Here is a 17,928-nt window from a genome sequence, read left to right as displayed (position 1 = left end):
TTACAGACAGCATATAATAGCTGATATGGAGACTTCAAGATGCTAAGTTATCACTCTTTGCTCCAGTAAGGCATATTTCATTGCTCTTTTACCATACTGCTTACTGTACAAGTTTGCAAAATAAATGTTCCTTCTTTATTCATCCTTGTGTGTCACAGTTGTCACTAACTGCAGACAGGGGCAAATTTAGGTCCCTGTTTTGTTGATAGCCACCAACACCTAACTGTCTTACTTTGATGACATGTTCTCTTTAGTCCCTCTTTTCCTTTATAATTGAAAGAATGTGTTTTATCTGATTACTGCATATTACAATGGGACACATTGTGACTTCTATTGTTGCAAAACCGATTAGAAAAAGTTCATTAAACAAAGTTAAAATGTGTTCAACCCTGGAAACGTTTTAATAAGGTGATAAAAATCACATTCTTGTTAGAAACCTCCCTGCTATGACCAGAACAAGTTCATTGTCTTTTACATGTTTCATCGCCCAGATCTAAACATTTTTTTTCCTTTTCAAGTCCCCTATCTTGGTCTCTGTTGTGATTACAGAGTGTTTTCTTGTCTTTGTTGTACAATCTTTGTTGTTTCAGCTGGCTCTGGCTTACCTCCAGGGAAGCTGTGATCACAGCAATATTTCCATCCTCAGCATCATCCAGAGCACAACAAAGACACGTATGTTAGAGAAAAGCAAGACGTTGCAGAGGAAAGACGCATACTTTAGACATGGAAGTGTCCAGTGACAAGCTTTTTTGCTGCAGTTGGTTGCGCCGCAGGATTCCCTTGGCACACAGAGAGGAACTGTACCACATCCTGAGGATGACGGGGCCTCTGGTAAGGACTGGCACTGTTTGCATGCCCTGTTCTGACTGTAGATTGCAGAAAATGATTGATGAGGGCTATTCTTGGCCAAAGAAAGATTAAAGACATATAATGCAAGGCAGGGTTCAGCAGGGTTTAGCTGCTGCACTAACTGCTAGAATAATGGCAGCGTAAAAGATGATTTATCACGTCAAAAGCTGTTGACAACAACAACTAATTGAAACTTGTGCTTAGTGTAATATCGATCAGCTGGTGGTCACTTCACCTTTGTTTGTTTTTTTTCCAGCTGCTGTCTCGGATCCTCAGTTACCTCCTGCCTTTCGTTGTCACAATGTTCTGTGGGCGTCTGGGAAATGAAGTGATGGCGGGCTACGGACTGGCTTCTGCTGTAAGTGTTCAGCTGAATGGATAAAACACATTGATGGGGGCTGATTTGAGGAAAATGACAAACGATCAGGTAGTTTCCAAATAGCTGGAGGGGAGAAAACTAAATGCCTCTAAATTACCTCAAAATTTCCCCTTCCAAGTGTTTGGGAATTAATAACTGGTTTTCTAAATGTACCGTGTCAAACCTTTGCTATTGAGAAATGGAATATCACTCACAGCACCGTGCATTTCTTTCAGACCATCAACGTTACCACTGTGGCAACAGGTTATGGTCTGGGACTGGCGTGCGATACTCTGGTATCTCAGGTCTGGTAGCCCTGTGTTTTTTTGTATGAGATTATTTATCACACTTTAAATTTTTATCGGGGTTTGCTTCAGGTGCGGTGTTTGATATGTGTGTGATGTTGACAGACGTTTGGGGGTAGGAATCTCCTGCAGGTGGGAGTGATCCTTCAGAGGAGCATCATCATCTTGCTGCTGTTCTGTCTCCCTTGCTGGGGGCTGCTCATCAACGCACAACCCATCCTGCTGTGTGTGGGTCAGGACCCGGAGGTGGCCAGGTACTTTACTGCAGTATAGATACTGCAGTACTAATGATCATATCACTACTAGTATTTGGAAAATTTTTATTGATTTTCTGTCAAATCATGGGCTTTTATTCACCAACAGCAATGTCTCATACAGCCTGTACATTCTTGCAATTAACATATTATTTTCCAGAACTTAAAGATTGCTTCCCTGACCTTAGAAGTTACTTTTTAAAACTTAGAAGGTTCTTTAAGTTACTGGCTCGTACTTTCCTGTACTTAAAGGTTATTTTCTAGACCCTAAAAGTTAGTTTTAAGAACTTACTGAGTACTTTCTGGGGCCAAGCATTGTTACTTCTGGACAAGGGTTGTCCAGAAGTTGTTGAGACTAAAGGCACAAGTCAATTCCAGGGAAGTATCCTTAATGTTCCCCAAAAGGAACCTGTAAGTTCAGTAACTTTTGACTTCTGAAAAGTACAAGCTATTGTATTATTACTAAATCTGATTTATTCTGGTTTATTCTTTAAAGCGTGTCAACCTCACGGCTTTTGAACTTTGCAAATTAACATAATTTACTGAGAATTTTAAAACTGAAAGACCAATGTTAAACCTCCAGCTTTAGAATAAAGGCATGAGTTTCTTTACTTTCATATAGAATTTACTCAATATCTATCTATCTATCTATCTATCTATCTATCTATCTATCTATCTATCTATCTATCTATCTATCTATCTATCTATCTATCTATCTATCTATATCTCTCTCTCTCTCTCTCTCTCTCTCTCTCTCTCTCTCTCTCTCTCTCTCTCTCTATATATATATATATATATATATATATATATATATATATATAACTATATATATATATATATATAGTTCTGCTTCAATAACAATTTCTTTGAATTTTAAAACATATTTTCACACTTTTTTTTAATATTACACAAAGCATACATTCTTCTGACATTCCAGCAGAATTCATAAGAAACATTTCAGAAACTGAACCCTGTTGTATTTATTTGCAGAATAGCCCAGCTCTATATAACAGCCTTCCTTCCTGCAGTGCCAGTGAGTCACACATTTTAACTGATATTTATTTTCACAATAAACACTTTTTTATTATTTTATTTATAGTCAGTCGCTGTATCAAAAGTCCTTCAAACTCACAAGCTTCTCTGTACAGGCAATGTTTCTCCACAACCTTCAGGTGTCTTACCTACAGAACCAGGTGTGTTCACATGTAAATCCAAAGACCTGCTCTCTGTGTTCATTTATTTCAACAAACAACTTGGTAATTAAATGTTGCAAACCTTGCTGAATCGCTCTGTACATTTTCTTAGGGTATAATACTGCCACAACTCTACACGGCTGCCATGGCAAATATAGCAAATGTTGCCACAAACTATTTCTTTCTTTACTGGCTGAACCTGGGAGTCAGGTAAGCATGCACATGTTTCAAGATAACTTGAAGAAGACAAAAAACTCACTTTTATTTTGCTGTTGTGTTTTGCAGTGGCTCTGCTGCAGCAAACACTTTGTCTCAGATATACATCTGTTCTTTTCTGTTTGCTTACATTCGGTGGAAGAAACTGCATGTGAAAACATGGGAAGGTGAGATACAGTGTCACTGTGAGTGACAAAATGACTACCTCCAGAGAGACAATTTGCCATTTTAAACAGTTATTGAAGGTATAAATGAGTATTTGCCTCCCCCTGCAGGCTGGTCTGTGGCATCACTACAGGAATGGGGCTCCTACATGAAACTGGCCATCCCCAGTACTTTAATGAAGTGTTTTGAGTGGTGGGTTTATGAACTTGGTGGATTCCTTGCAGGTAATTTAGATATCAAATTGACTAATACTGAGAATAGTGATAGAAATTAGTTATGACATTCATTGGTGTGTGTAATAATCAGGAGTGCTGAGTGAGGAGGAGCTTGCAGCCCAGCATGCTGTGATAATGGTGGCTTTCATCACCTACATGGTACTGTGCTGTGACTGCACCTCAGAGCAACAAAGACTGATTTTTAAACAGGCATCATTTATCACTCATTTATGCGCTTTATGTTATAATCTTGTGCACAGTTTCCGCTTGGTATTCAAGCTGCGGCATGCGCCAGAGTGGGGAATGCTCTCGGTGCAGGAGACACCGCCAGGGCCCGGCTGACAAGCAAGGTCTCGCTCTGTCTGGCAGGTCAGTAAATATATATATATCGCAGCTCTGATTGCCTGCTGTGTCTCCTGTCCTATTTCTCCCCTCTTGTTATGCAGCTGCCTTTGCAGTGGTGGAGGGTGTTGTGCTTGGGTGCTCCAAAACAGTGATTGGCTTTATCTTTACCTCTGATGAGTGAGTCTGCACAGCCCTGTTTACATTTCAGTAACAGTAATGCACCGTTGACGTACTGTAGCGTACTCAAATTGTAAAATGTTAATTTCAGGAAGATCATAGCTTTGGTCTCACATCTGATGAATGCCTACTGTTTCCTTCAGTTCTTTGATGGGCTTGTGGTAAGTCCTAAAAGTTTTTATATTTACTTCTCAATATTTCACATCATTTTAAGTGCATGCAGAGTCATATGAGACCTTTGCTTCATACTCTAGGGTGTGTGCACAGGCATCTTCTTGGGAACGGGCAAGCAGAAGATACCAGCTGTGGCTAACTTCATTGGCTACTACTGCGTAGGGCTTACGCTGAGTGTCACTTTAATGTTCGTTGCAAAACTGAGAGTTCTAGGTAATTAACCTCACCTAGCTTTGTTAAGATGCTCTTTTCCGAGAGATGAACTGCTTTTTACTTACCCAGGTTTTGATTTCCTGCACAGGTTTTTGGGTGGGACTACTGGTTTGTGTCATTTTGCAGTCCACTTTCTACATTATAGTTATCTTCAGACTGAACTGGGAGAAAGTAACAGAGGAGGTATTGCATATAGCGCTTTGAAAAACTGTCCATACCTCTTGAACTTTGATCTTGTATCACATGGCAACCACAAACCTAAAGGTTTAATGTGAAAGTCCAACTCACATCAAAGGACTGTGCAGCGCCAAACGTACGCTGCCCAAAAAGGCTTGTTTTATCGCGTATTTACTCAGGGAGACTGAATAGAAAAGTCAAAGAAAATTATAGGTCTTTATTTAAAAAAATATTAATTAATTAAAAAAAGGAACCATGGTTGTTTTTCCCTCCACTCAACAACGTTGCACTTTGCTGTGTTGCTCTACTTCCTGATAAAATAGATTTATGTTCGTGGTTGCAGTGTGACAAAATATAAACAAAGTTTATGGAATATGAACAATCTTGCAAAAATCATGAAAAAACCTAAATTCCTATCATAGTTTCTGTTTGCTGCAACATGAAAACTTGTCCTGCTTTTTAATTTTCTTTTCTCAAAGGCTGTGAAACGAGCTCAGAAAACAACCCACATGACATCATTAAGCACCTCCGGCCTCTCAGACACTGATCCAACAGCAGAGCCGACAACCTGCAGTGGCAAAGTAAGTACACTCCTAAAATGAATTTTTTTTTTTATCATTTGGCTTTATTGTCTTCAAACAAATGAAATCATTCTTAACAGAAGAAAATGAATTGATGGGGATTGTTATACTTTCTCACAGTCAGCGGACGGATACATATCTGTCAGTACTGAGAGTCAGGATGGAAATCCTGAAAGGCAAGGTGGCTGTGAGGTCCAGCAGCTGAAAGACAGACACCTCTCCACCACCCAGCTGATCATCAGGAGAGGCCTCACCGTGTTAGTAGCAGTTGCTCTCCTAGCTGTGGGAACAGCGGTGCACCTCCTCGTTCCTTTGCCAGAGATCCGGTTTGCAGAGGGCAACAACACCGCAACAGACTGGATCAATGCAACGTATACCCCTGATCCAATTTTCTCCACCATGTTGGTCCCTAATGGACAGTCAGAGTGAGCTGAAGCCGACCGGCGCGTTTTTATTTATTGCCATTAAACCTTCATCAGTTCGACTCACTCTCGCCGTACGCGACTATAAAGATCCAGATCATAATCAGAAATAATTCTTGTCGTTCCAGAGAATAATCTCGATTTCTGAGTTTACATCGTTAACCTGTTATTGTTGCTTTTCCTGTTTTCTCTTTGCTTCCTGCTTATCTTAATGTGTGACATCCCCTGTCCAGCTGTGTGCTGCAGCGCAAACATCTATGTTTTGCTTTGCAGTTGTGGCAAAAGGGAGTTTGCTCCCTGAATATGATAGATAGTCGCTCGCGGTCAAGTAACCAAGTTCGTGACGAGCAGGTTTATAATGATTCCGGCAGCCAGGATCGATAGCATGCCAGCCAGAGCGAAACCTCTTCGCAGAACTAGGCTCCTATAGGAGAGCTGGACTTCAGGGTTTTTTACAGCAGAAACTTCTTCAGCATCGACCAGATCCCCGTTGTCTGTTGGGCTCAGCGAGTTCCCGGCATCTGCTAGTTGGGGACCTGGTCATACAAATGTGAAAGGCACATATTTAGACACTTTTGAAATATAGAATGTGTAACTAACTGTAAGCATGTATGCACCCTACCAATTAATGTACTTTTTTTTAAATTAAAAACAGAAAGTGTCGTCCATTTCCACATCGAGTGACATAGTTGATTGAAAAGCTAACTCAGACATTGATCAAGGGGACCAGCTAAAAGGAGATCTAGAAAAGAACAGGACAGGTTCCAACCAACAGAGTGATTCCCCTGCTTAGCCTCACCCCAAACACTGACCCAAAGACGCTGACGAGGAGGTTCTAACCAGTTGTGGAACCTGAGGTCCAGGCTAGGTTGAGTAGTTTTCATTCGAGTCATGAAATAGCATAGCATTCCGCCACCCGCAGAGAGAAAAAGCCTTATGGCTGTGCTCCCTGGGGCATTTGATTGGGAGTTTCTTTGGAAGGAGAGGTTTGATCTTATTTAAGGTTGGCCTTCTATTGTCACACATCCTGTTTGTGGTTTTAATGGATAGGATCTAAGGATTATGCAGAAAAAAGTGAATCTGGTTGGGACACATCTGAAGGGTTGGACTTTTGTATATCTGTTGCCATCTTTAGGGTCAAGATTAGTGTGCACTGGAGGGATTTACAATGTGAAAAGTCCATTTACTTCAAATCTGATACACAGGTACTCATTCGTACAGGTTTTAATGTTTACTCACGATGCAGAAAAGGCCTCATTCATATGTTTCCATGGTTCTAAGGATCTTTTAACTCTGATGGTAGGATGGAACGTGAGTTTAAAATACATGTTTGGGCTTCCTCTGCAGTATTTAGGAGGACTTGCTCTAAACCCTGGCACTTGAGAAGGAGCTGAGGGCAAGAGCAAAGTTTATCTACTTTTCAACCCTCATTTTTGTTATATGTCTTGTAATTTAAATATTGCTTTCTAATACTATAATACTAGTTACTTTGTTATACTACACTTTAGGTTACATTCTTGAACTGAGATATTGGTTTCTTGAACATGGAGGTTACTTTTCTGACATTAGGAAACTTGAATAAGACAAATCCTGGGATGCTGGAGACTGTCTTGGGTTCATAGGGCACAATGATGACTTTGTATAATTGAAGGAGGATATTTCTCAATAAACTGATACAATTGGGGAAGTGAAAGTTTACATGGGACAAAATGTGACAACTTATTCAATCTTTACTTATAACATTTCTTGAAAGCAAGACGTTCATTTGAACTAAACCATTATTGTGACAACACCATGAACACCATGGCAGTGTCCGATACTGCTGCTTGTTGGGGAAGTGACTGATGTTTATATTTAAACTTGCAGTCTGTCTTGTTTCCCTCTGCCCTGCTTTGGCCCATGCACACAGGTTGGATAATTTCTCAAGATAAATAATGGTCCCTGCTGTCCCTCTCTTGTTGTTCTAGTATCATGTCTGTTTTTTGTACTTCAGGTCAACCTGGTCAGACCTCATGATAGAAACCAAAGAACAGGAAGAAACATTGGTCTCTTCTTTCCAAGCCTCCCAGTGTTGCTAAATGTTGGGGAATTTTTTTAGGGTTATTCATCAGTCGTGTCTAGTGTTTGTTTTTTGTTTTTTGCTGGTTGTTTGGGTTAGGAGATTTTGAGTTTAGGCTTCAGGAAGGACACCATGTTCTATAACCCTCAGAGGGCTTGTCTGAGTGATCTCCTTTGCTAATTTTGGCTGTCCCGTCAATTTTTGATGATTATCAAGGATTAATAACGTTTTCGTTGGTTAATAAATGTATCTGTTGGACACAACTTCATCATGTCGACTGTCTCATATTGGTCCACATTGAAAGAAATCCTTAACATCAATGTAAGAATTTTAAAAATAGCAAAACGTGTCTTTCTTACTTGTGTTTGAGGAGCTGTCAATCACCCCTGCTCTGATCTGGGCCTATAACATAAAACAAAGTTTTAATCTACGGTGATGGAGAAAAAAATAGAATTAAGCAACATTTAACTTTGAATACTAACCTCTGTTGTAACTGCTTTCCAGTTCAATCTGACCAGATAGAAAATCAGGAATACACTTTGCAGTGACACACAGGTAAACAAACCAGTCCACAGACCTTGGTAATAAAACATATTACACATTATGTTATATGGTTTTAAAATCGAAATACTCATTGGGAGGTTCAATATTCGGAGACACTTTGTACCAACTTTAAATCTTACCCTTGATTCCTTGTTTGGCAGCAAACATCAGGGGGATTCCAATGGGAAAACCGATGCCATAATATCCCAAGAAGTAGCAGATAGCCCCAACTCTCTGTTTACCCGCTCCTCTTATAATACCACCAGACGCAGCCTGGTCATTTACACAGAATCAAACAAAAGATAAGACTTTGCAGAAAAAGAAACACAATTGCTCTCAGATTTTTACACACCCCTCTTAAAGCGTCAGATTTTCCTCTTTACCTTCAACATTGCAGCAGACCTGAAGGCTTTGGGTCAAAAATGACTGATATTTGGGGCTGTTCAAAACAACTTACCGACATGGCATCCAGGAGGATGAATGGAGCATAGAAAGATATAATTTCTGCAACCCTTTCCCTAATTTGCCTGAAACAAAAAATACCTTTTAATAGCATAAAATGATGAGTATATTATTATAGTATTTAGAACACTATAACTACAAGTCTCATTCATTTAATTTAAGCATACTACTGTCTTAAATAGGTTAGAAATGGTAAAACATTGCTATTACTCTTATTGAAGTGGCACAGTTTACAGTAACTGATTGCAGCTTGCACAAACCTTTAGACCTAGACATTACAATATGTTCACCGAGTTCCCAGACTTATGGTTAGATAACGCTTCCTCTAACGCGCAAAGGTCATTTAAGAACTGAGTCATCTCTTCAGTACTCAAAGCAGCAATAAGCGAAATTTCACCACTAGGTGTCTGTAGACCAAAAAAAAATAAAAGATGTTTGACAAGCCATGCCTCTCTCTACCTCCCCTCCAGCTGCAACCTGTCCCCCCTTTTCCCTCCCCTTCCTACCGTTCACCTCATATGCACATATTTGCAAAGGATAAGTACACAACAAAACAACATCACCTTTCGAAGGAACATGTCTAGTGAAGAACAAAGTAACTCATAAATTTATAATGTTGTAAGCAAGAGAACGTTTCGATCCGCTGGACACCATCTCCGCCATTTGGTTCCTACGCTACACTATTCTGACGGTGGCATTTTATGGCCAGGGAGAGGCTAAGCCTTGAGTAGCAGCTATTCATGTAGACGTACATGCATTCGTGGCCGACCCAGCTTGTAAACAAGAGCCTGGAGAACAACACTGAGCGATGGTGTGTGACGTCATACCACATCCCATCTAAAAAGATACCTTTAGCTCTTCAAAACACTGCTTTGTAGTTTTTTGTATCGGAAATAATGAAATGTCGCTTACTGCTCCTTTAAGGTCAACCCTCTGAGTGTGATTTCACATCCTCATAAGAAATCTTTGACTTGGTAACAATAGCTGGAGTAATGTTAAGCTTATACTTACTCATCATATGTAAAGATGTAAGATATATGATCCTTCAGGCTCCCAATGAGCACTGCCAAGCAAATAGACACTGAGCCTGTTGTGAAGAGCAACATAAGTGAGCTCTATAACAGCATGACTTCTAGGATCACACACAGAACAGCTGATGTATTTGATTACATTGCTGCTAAAGGTTACTTCAGACACAGATAACGTGAGGAAGGAAGAACTTTTACTCTTTTACTCATGTTAATTTTCACAAAGCGCTGTGTTAACATTTTAAAGCACATCTTTTCAACTGCTGCAACAGATAGTTGCTGTCAGAGATTTTCAAACACTTGTGAATGAATGTCATGATCATTTTGGGAGAGCGGTGGCCTGGTGGCTTTAGAGAAGGGCATGTTGCAGTGACAGCTAAATATTATGAATATTAATTGATTTATTTATGCTGTTGATCCACACAGGGGAAAAATTATGTGGCGTCCAAACATGACTTTATAGTGCTCATGGGCCCCAAAAATGTAGTTTTATTTATTAAAAATGAAAACATTATTCACTTCAGTTTTATTTCAGTTTATTTATATAGTGCAAATTCATAATAAATCTTGTCTCAAGGCATTGGAGAGTTTAATTGTGAATTGCTTAATTTCTACTAGCTCAGAAATAAACTAAACATGCGACATTCTATTAAAAAGGAACTAAATTTTCAGATTTTCATAAAAAAAAGGTTCTGTATATCACTTTGGATGTGAAATGTGCAAAAGGGCCTCACATGTTTGTCTCAATAAAAGAAAGGCATACAATTTACTACATTTTTGTTTCAAATTGTTTTCTATTTTCTTGGTCTAGAAAAATGTTGAAGTCCATAATCATTTACAAGTGTAGTATATGGGTCACTGTGTCTTGGAAGCTACTCTCTGCATTCATTCAAGTTTAAGTAATAGGTGTACCCATGTCTGCTTTGGAGTAAATGTGGCTGTATGTTTGTTGTCCTATGTATTATGAAATTAAAATGAATAAAATGAGAATACTTTCCGCAAAACCAGACAGTAAACCTTTTACATAAATTTTTTAAAAGTGTACAATAAAAAAAATCTGACCATAAACAAACAAAATGCAAAGTCTGGCATGCAAAGTCTTGTTAGATGTCCCTTAGGAAGGTGCCACTTGAAACAGACTTTCTTTTTAGCCATTGATAACCTTTGGTCATATTCCTGGTTAAATATTTGACCATTCATTCTGGCATAATAGGTAGAGCTTGTTTAAACTGTTGCTTCTTTCATTGGTACAGAGACATACAAAGAGCTACCAGTACACCTTAACTTTACATAAAATAAACACATTGTTCAGGCTTTGTTATACATATTGTCATTTTAAAATCTATATAAATGCAAGCGTGAATAAACAGGAAGAGAAACGGAGAATAAAATAAAGTTTTAGATAAAGCTCACTGGTGGATTGTGCTTTTTTTTAGAACAGGCTCGTGGGTGCCACATGTGGTCGTCTGGGGCTACTTGGTGCCCGTGGGCACCATGTTGGTGACCACTGACCTAAAACATTTGAAGTGTCTCAAAAAGCAAATAACAAATCTAAATGCATCAATGATTTAAGACATTACTGACCTGCACAGAACATTGTTGCCTTCGCAGACAGCTTTGCCTGCTCCGTTTCTCCGGCTCCCAAAGCGTTTCCAACTCTCACATTGCCCGCAACGCTGAAACCCAAAGGGAACTGCCAAAACGTAAAATTTGCTTCAGTCTCAGTACAATGAAAACAAAGTTATCTATCTATTCTTATTCACGGCTAGTTTTAGAGAGAAAAAACTCACCATGTAGGCAATATTGGCCAGTTGGTACACAACTGACTGCGTTCCAAGTTCAACCTCACTTATTAGACCTTTCAAAATGATTCCGGTATTAGATTTCAAACCTTTTTTTTGTTGGTAAAAAAAAACATCTTTAAAACTGTCATTTAGGTTCGGCCATTACCTGCTAAAAAACTTCCAATCTCATATGTCCACCACTCAATACACATCATGACCATTCCAGGAATAGCCAAATTAACGTAAGATTTCCAGTCATTGAGGCACTCTTTGGACCAGCCTATAGATGATAAATGAGAAGAGGACAAATAATTATTAAACAACCTTAGTGGTGTACAAGTTTACTCCCTAACAGAAACTTGTTTAAGCATTTCAGCTCACACAGATTTGAACTCTAAACTAAGCTCGAATCCACAAAATGAGCAGGTCGACAAACAAATCATGTCCCCCAAGGGTTACATTGGGAACTCATTCTCTTTGAAAAAGCTCATGTTTGTCCCAAAACTCCCTTTTCATAGATTGTGGACTAATAACGCAGCATTGAGGGGGAAAAAAGAACAGGTCATTGATGCATTTTGGTCTACATATCATGAATAAAGACAACCAAATTCTGTTTCAAACTGAGGCTCATCCATTTAACAATGAGGTCAGACTTAAGCTAAATTGATTAAGTTAAAATCACATTGCTAACCCATATGTTTTCCTGTCATAAAGTACTATCAAAAACAAGAGCTCTAAATTAATGTGTTTTATTACTTGTAGCTGTATTTCTTACATGAACAATATGGAATAATGCTCTGGGTGCCATTCAGTAAAGAGGTGGTACATGGATTTGGACTGAAAGGCAGTTATTCATCATTTGCGGACCAAATACTTGCTAGGACTAAGCTTAAACATTCCTTTTTGAAAAATCTTATAGCCAGAGTGGCTTAGGTTATCATGAGCTATATCTGTAGTTATGCTGTTATAGGCTGCTGGAGGACATCAAGATCTATTTTTCTCACTTTGCTAAGTTCTCCTACTGTTCTCCAATTTTAATTGTTTGTTGTTATTTAAAGTTTGAACATTATGTTCTCTGTGTCTTTTCTTTCTTCATAGTAGGTACACCTAGTCTGGCGTCATGTTAGCTGTGACACCATCCAGGGGAGGCAGATCCTCCACTGTTACCATATAACATAGAAAGGAATCCTGGATCACTGTGTGCTTTTGTGTCTCTGCTCTGTCTTCTCTAAACCCCAGACGATTCAGGCAGATGGCCGTTCACACTGAGCCTGGTTCGGCTGGAGGTTTTCCTCCCCATTAAAGGAGAGTTTTTATTTCCACTGTCACTTCATGCTTTCTCAGTATGAGGGATTGCTGCAAAGTCATCAACAGTGCAGGCGACTGTCCACTGTGGCGCTCTTTCAGGAGGAGTGAATGCTGCTTGTCAAGACTTGATGCAACCTGCTGGGTTTCCTTAGATAGGAAACTTTTTCACCAGTCTGTATGATATGATTGAATTTGACTTTGTAAAGTACCTTGAGATGACGTGTTCTGAAGTATCTCTATATAAATAAAATTGAACTGAATTGAAATTAAATTCAAATATGCAATTTATTTCTTATTTACATGTACCTTTAAAATAGAGCAAGTGACACCCTTTATTGTGCACAGTATAAGCACTGTAGAGAAGTTTGTATCTCAGTTGAAGCTTCAGATTTGCAAGTAAACCGCTATATTACTTCAGTTTGAAGAATTGAAAGATGTATCTGATCATGTTTGGTTCAAAAAAGAAAACAAGCAGCTTCAGTTGTTTAAACATGGACTGAATTAGTCTGTGATGAGCAGAAATCTACAGCGAGAAGGTCCTAGGTTCGGATCCTTTCTGCGTGGAGTTTGCAACAGTAGCAGTGTAACAATGATTTTTTTTCAAGAGAGACAAATAAAGAGACTTTGACTAATACTCACCCATCCAGGTTGCCTTGTGAAGACCTTTCCACATGATATAAACATAAAGGAATCCAGCCAAGGAAAACTCTGACAAAGTGTTGGCAACAGCAGAGCCCCTGAAGAATATTCAAATGTGCTATTTTTTTTAATCTGATCTTAAAAGTACTGTATATTCAATAAATTAGAATATGCATTTCTAAGAGGCTTGTTTGTTAGATTTGAATACCTTTTTGAAAAAAAAAAACAACCTTTGAGCCTGTATTAAACATACTTTTCATTAAGCCCCCATTTCTGCATTAAAAATGTTGCATTTCCTATTGGTCTGATGCAATATTATAATCCTACATGATGTGTTTCAATAGCTGTGGGTGGGGAAATAACATAATTAACAGAAATAAACATTTCAAAACATCACCAGTCTTTGTTAATCTATATAATGTGTTTCCCTTGGCAAACTGACTTACTGAAATAAAAAAATGTTAGATAATATTTATTTAATTGATTATGACTTTATATAGAGCTGAGATTACAGAATCTGAAATACATCAAAATAGGTTTCAAATACTCACGCTACACCCATGTTTAACACGAAAAGCACAATGTAGTTGATGAGGGCGTTGAGCAGATTGACAATGAGCCCTGTGATGACCTGCGGCCAAATGATCCCCTACAATAAGAATGCCAGATGTTAACTTGATAAAGGCAAAGTGACATTTCTCCAACAGATAAAACACATGAGTCTAGAAAACCTCAGTTGTATAGAGAGGAGGTGGCATGCCACTTCTTGCCCAACCACGCACTGTAACCGCACAACAATTAAGTAGACATGGATGGATGGATGGATGGATGGATGGATGGATGGATGGATGGATGGATGGATGGATGGATGGATGGATGGATGGATGGATGGATGGATGGATGGATGGATGGATGTTTTTTTCTGGTTTCCTTCTGATACATTGAGGGAGCTCTGACCTCTTTGCTATTTGAATCCACGGACCACAATTTACAAAATCCCAATAAATCGGACATAATCAATCCTACTCATCTTACACATCTAACCATCCTTTAGATAAGAGTAAGGTTAAAATAATGATCCCACCTGGTTTTGGAGATATCTTGATTGTAAAGAATACATGAAAGCAGCCTGCATAACGAAAAAAAATAAAATAAAAAAAAATAACACAATAACACAATTAACACAATGTCACAAGTTTTTTGTCTACTTTAATAGCATCAATTTCAGATTCTGCTTTAAAATAATGTTAAAGCAAAATAGATTATTGAGAGAATCGATGGCAACATTAATCTGGGAACTTCACACAGAAGGACCAAGCAGCTTAAACCCCGTGATATGGACAACATATGCTTGTTCATTATCTAATAAGTCACCTTTATGTCATTGTATGATCTCTGTTTCCAGGCCAGAGTACAAAAGAATATAAGTCAGACAAAGGAACACAGTGATATGGAGGTAAAATAAGCCAACTAATACAAATAATTTACACAACGGACCAAATGATTATCATCACTAATTTCTATACTAGAAGTCGCTGCCTTATATTGTCTGAAAGAAGTGCTTCTTCTAGGTGCATCTTTGTTTGCCTTGTTATATTCAGCTGATGTAATGACCAACTGTTCACCCATTCAAACACACACTCACACGTTCATGATTCACTAAACCTACTTTCAGTGCTTCTTTTGTGGTTAATGTGTGCAATCCAAGGGCAAACGAAACATTAACTTGGTGTGGCTTGTCAAATGTCAGATATCTACCATATTAATACCTGTATAAATTTGTGGCAGTTTAAATTGTGTTGATACAACCACCACTTACAAATTTTTATTTCATTTTCACTGTACAGATGCTCTGCAAATGCCTCTTTCCCATTGACAGCTGAAGATAAGCACCGGCACCCCTCGCAACCCCAACAGGGATAAGCGTGTAGGAAAATGGATGGATGGATGTACAAATGCTTTGCCTCTACAAAATAGTAAATTAAAACTCTCCAAGGTTTTTTAGTTTGCATTTGGAGGCTAGAATGACATAAATGTTTACTTTAGCATGATCTGAAATGCTTGATGGTTCTTATGCCTTATTTCATTGTTTACAATACATTTGTTACAGTATGCATATATGCATTCTAGTTCCGTACTTCTTCATTTGTATTCCTAATCAATGCAAGAATGTTTAGGAGACAGAAAATAATAAAAATAAAAATGTGTGAGGGTTTAGTTGGAGAAGCTCAACTGTGATATATGATATTTGCAGAATTAAATCTGGATGATTCAATAAAGCTGCCTTTGATTTTATGTTCCTTGCGATGACGTGTTGTGAATTAGAGCTATATAAATAAACTGAATTTAACTGAATCGTCAACGATAACTGTCAAGTCAGCAAGATTAACATACAACAAAAAAAGCTTTTCAATTATATATAGATGATTTTTATCTAAATCTGTATCTAGGCAACAAAAATATTGTCCTGGTGTATCCCATTAATAAATGACCAACATATCTGATGTCTATGAGGTTTAGTTCAAATGTATGATTGGTCTCTTTCTTCTTTGTAAAGCATCCAGACTGGGACCGTGAAGACAAATGGAAACTAGTACATTTCAGAGAAATATTTAATTTTAGTATTTATTTTAATCTAAAATAAGCCACCTGCTTGCATGAAATAATAAACAGCCATTTAAGTAAAATATACTCACTGGAAGTGCTGGCATGAAGATCTTTACATACATCTGAGCCAAACTATTGAGAGATTTTTACAATCAGAATCCAAACGAAGTTTTATTCTTAAGTGCAATAAGAAAAAAGATGTGAGTGTATTCTAAGACAGCTGACCTAGCAACTTCTGGCTCCTGTCTGACAGCCAAAAGAATGGGCTCTGTGTTGATGAGGATCGCCCAGCAGGGGAAACAAGCCAGTAACAGAATGAGGATCGATCGCTGCAGAATCACTCCAACTCTCGGAAGGTTACCGCTCCCATATGTCTAAAAATATATAACAAATATTTCAGTTTGGTACAAAAATCCTTTCACCAAACCTGTTTCCGATTAATATGTGTGACCGGTTAATGTTCATACCTGAGATATTAGTGTATCGCATGCTGATGCCAACCCAAAGCCAATAGATATACCTGTGACATTAATCACCTAGGGGGGGGGGGGAATAAATAAATCTGGATTAAACTATTCAACTGGTTCAGGACAGTGGGATTGTAAACAAGTTATTTCTACTCACAGCTATGGCCAAAGATACCCCTGCCAGCTCTGTCTTCCCCAGATGGCCACAGAACACAGTACTGACAAAACTCACGGCATAACTCATGAACTGAGCCATCATCTGAAAGCCAACATAAAGGGGAATGTGAGACAAAACAGAATCATAAACTCATAATAATTGTTCAATTAGGCACATGTACAGACCATAGAAGGCCTGACCTCTCACATAGAACATACTGTACACCTGTTAGTCACTTAATTGCTATACCTGTTAAATGTACAATGTACCTGTCATTTACCCGATGGAGGTGAATTTGATCATTCTAAATGATCTGAAACAGGAACACTGGAAAAGGGTCAATGGGTACCTAGGGATCATTATGTCTTTTTACAGAATATATGTAAGTATTTGGTTAACTAACTGTACTTAAACCGTTCTAGATTATCCAAAATTATTCAGATGCATGTGTAACTGGATCCCTGGATAATTTAACTTAGGGCCCAGTAAGGATCCACGGCTGGCTTTGCCCTTATATATAAGCAATTATTACTAAAAACCTTTATTGGTCAATATAATTATTTATTTAGCTCTTTCTCAAAGAGAGTAGACAACGCTATATAAATAAAATTGAACTTAATTGAATTGAACGGCCGCTGCTTTTAACACAGGACGCTTACCACTGGTGCGGACAGCTTGGACAGCTCTTTAACTTCATCCTTGAAACCCAACGGAACCAACCTGCGGATCCGTCTTACAGCCCAACACTCAGTCCATCCAGTAAAAGTTGATCTCTGAGCGCTCCCGTCCATGGCTGCGTTTAAACCTGGCTTCCTATTCTCTCAGCGCGACTTGAGCAGCAACTCCTGACCCGCCGGTTAAATGTTCCTCTTTTATAAGGAGGAAATTATAAGGAAGCGCGCTTGGAGCGGCGCGTACTTTCAGCTTAATTCACCGCGCTTCCGCAGCTGTAGGTGGTCCTCTGATGTGGTCCAACCCTGAGAATATTTTGCCAGGACGCAGGTGGCTCAGACTATGGACTGTGACTCAGCAGGAGCGTTTATTGCTCTGTTACAGTGTCCACGATTCATCGAAAGCTCTCTTTGATCATATGCGGATGTGACAAAAAGCCGCACATGATGAAATATGGTGTAAACCTTCACATGAACCCGGTGAAATCAGAAAACCATCCCAGGGCAGGTTCCCAAACTAAACAATGACTTTTTCACCTTGTATTTACCAATTCCCCCT

The 17,928-nt window shown here is 38.7% G+C and overlaps 2 protein-coding genes across 2 annotated transcripts; one reads left to right on the top strand and one right to left on the bottom strand.

The window, feature by feature from the left end:
* The first annotated feature begins 700 nt into the window (after window positions 1-700).
* LOC105934532 (multidrug and toxin extrusion protein 1) lies at window positions 701-5,651 on the top strand. The gene is made up of 17 exons (XM_012874572.3): window positions 701-831; window positions 1,106-1,207; window positions 1,444-1,512; window positions 1,618-1,766; window positions 2,757-2,799; window positions 2,915-2,959; window positions 3,072-3,169; window positions 3,245-3,342; window positions 3,451-3,564; window positions 3,647-3,714; window positions 3,816-3,924; window positions 4,002-4,077; window positions 4,169-4,238; window positions 4,332-4,464; window positions 4,553-4,647; window positions 5,121-5,222; window positions 5,343-5,651. Exons 1-17 carry the CDS (start codon window positions 724-726, stop codon window positions 5,649-5,651), a joined length of 1,788 nt encoding a protein of 595 aa, XP_012730026.2. The 5' UTR covers window positions 701-723.
* slc47a3 (solute carrier family 47 member 3) lies at window positions 5,245-17,705 on the bottom strand. Its single transcript, XM_012874574.3, has 17 exons — window positions 17,358-17,705; window positions 16,699-16,800; window positions 16,542-16,610; window positions 16,300-16,448; window positions 16,164-16,206; window positions 14,552-14,596; window positions 14,019-14,116; window positions 13,468-13,565; window positions 11,687-11,800; window positions 11,527-11,594; window positions 11,321-11,429; window positions 9,720-9,795; window positions 8,704-8,773; window positions 8,387-8,519; window positions 8,186-8,280; window positions 8,063-8,105; window positions 5,245-6,180 (listed from the first exon to the last, which is right to left on the bottom strand). The coding sequence occupies exons 1-17, from the start codon at window positions 17,487-17,489 to the stop codon at window positions 5,969-5,971; spliced, it is 1,656 nt and encodes a 551-aa protein (XP_012730028.2). The 5' UTR covers window positions 17,490-17,705; the 3' UTR covers window positions 5,245-5,968.
* Between the last annotated feature and the right edge of the window lie 223 nt (window positions 17,706-17,928).

Source organism: Fundulus heteroclitus, chromosome 18 (genome assembly GCF_011125445.2).
Source record: "Fundulus heteroclitus isolate FHET01 chromosome 18, MU-UCD_Fhet_4.1, whole genome shotgun sequence".
Lineage (NCBI taxonomy): Eukaryota > Metazoa > Chordata > Actinopteri > Cyprinodontiformes > Fundulidae > Fundulus > Fundulus heteroclitus.
The sequence above is the reverse complement of the archived record's forward strand: the minus strand, read 5'-3'. Positions and strand labels throughout refer to the sequence as shown.

What these genes read in the sequence shown, in the direction of transcription:
- LOC105934532 (XM_012874572.3), top strand. Translation starts at nt 724, where the DNA reads ATGGAAGTGTCCAGTGACAAGCTTTTTTGCTGCAGTTGGTTGCGCCGC. An exon ending in CCTTCCTTCCTGCAGTGCCA is followed by an intron (nt 2,800 to 2,914) that starts GTGAGTCACACA and finishes TTCTCTGTACAG; the next exon opens with GCAATGTTTCTCCACAACCT. An exon ending in CGACAACCTGCAGTGGCAAA is followed by an intron (nt 5,223 to 5,342) that starts GTAAGTACACTC and finishes ACTTTCTCACAG; the next exon opens with TCAGCGGACGGATACATATC.
- slc47a3 (XM_012874574.3), bottom strand. Translation starts at nt 17,489, where the DNA reads ATGGACGGGAGCGCTCAGAGATCAACTTTTACTGGATGGACTGAGTGT. An exon ending in CAAGATATCTCCAAAACCAG is followed by an intron (nt 14,117 to 14,551) that starts GTGGGATCATTA and finishes TTCTTATTGTAG; the next exon opens with GGGATCATTTGGCCGCAGGT. An exon ending in TCACAAGGCAACCTGGATGG is followed by an intron (nt 11,801 to 13,467) that starts GTGAGTATTAGT and finishes TATCATCTATAG; the next exon opens with GCTGGTCCAAAGAGTGCCTC.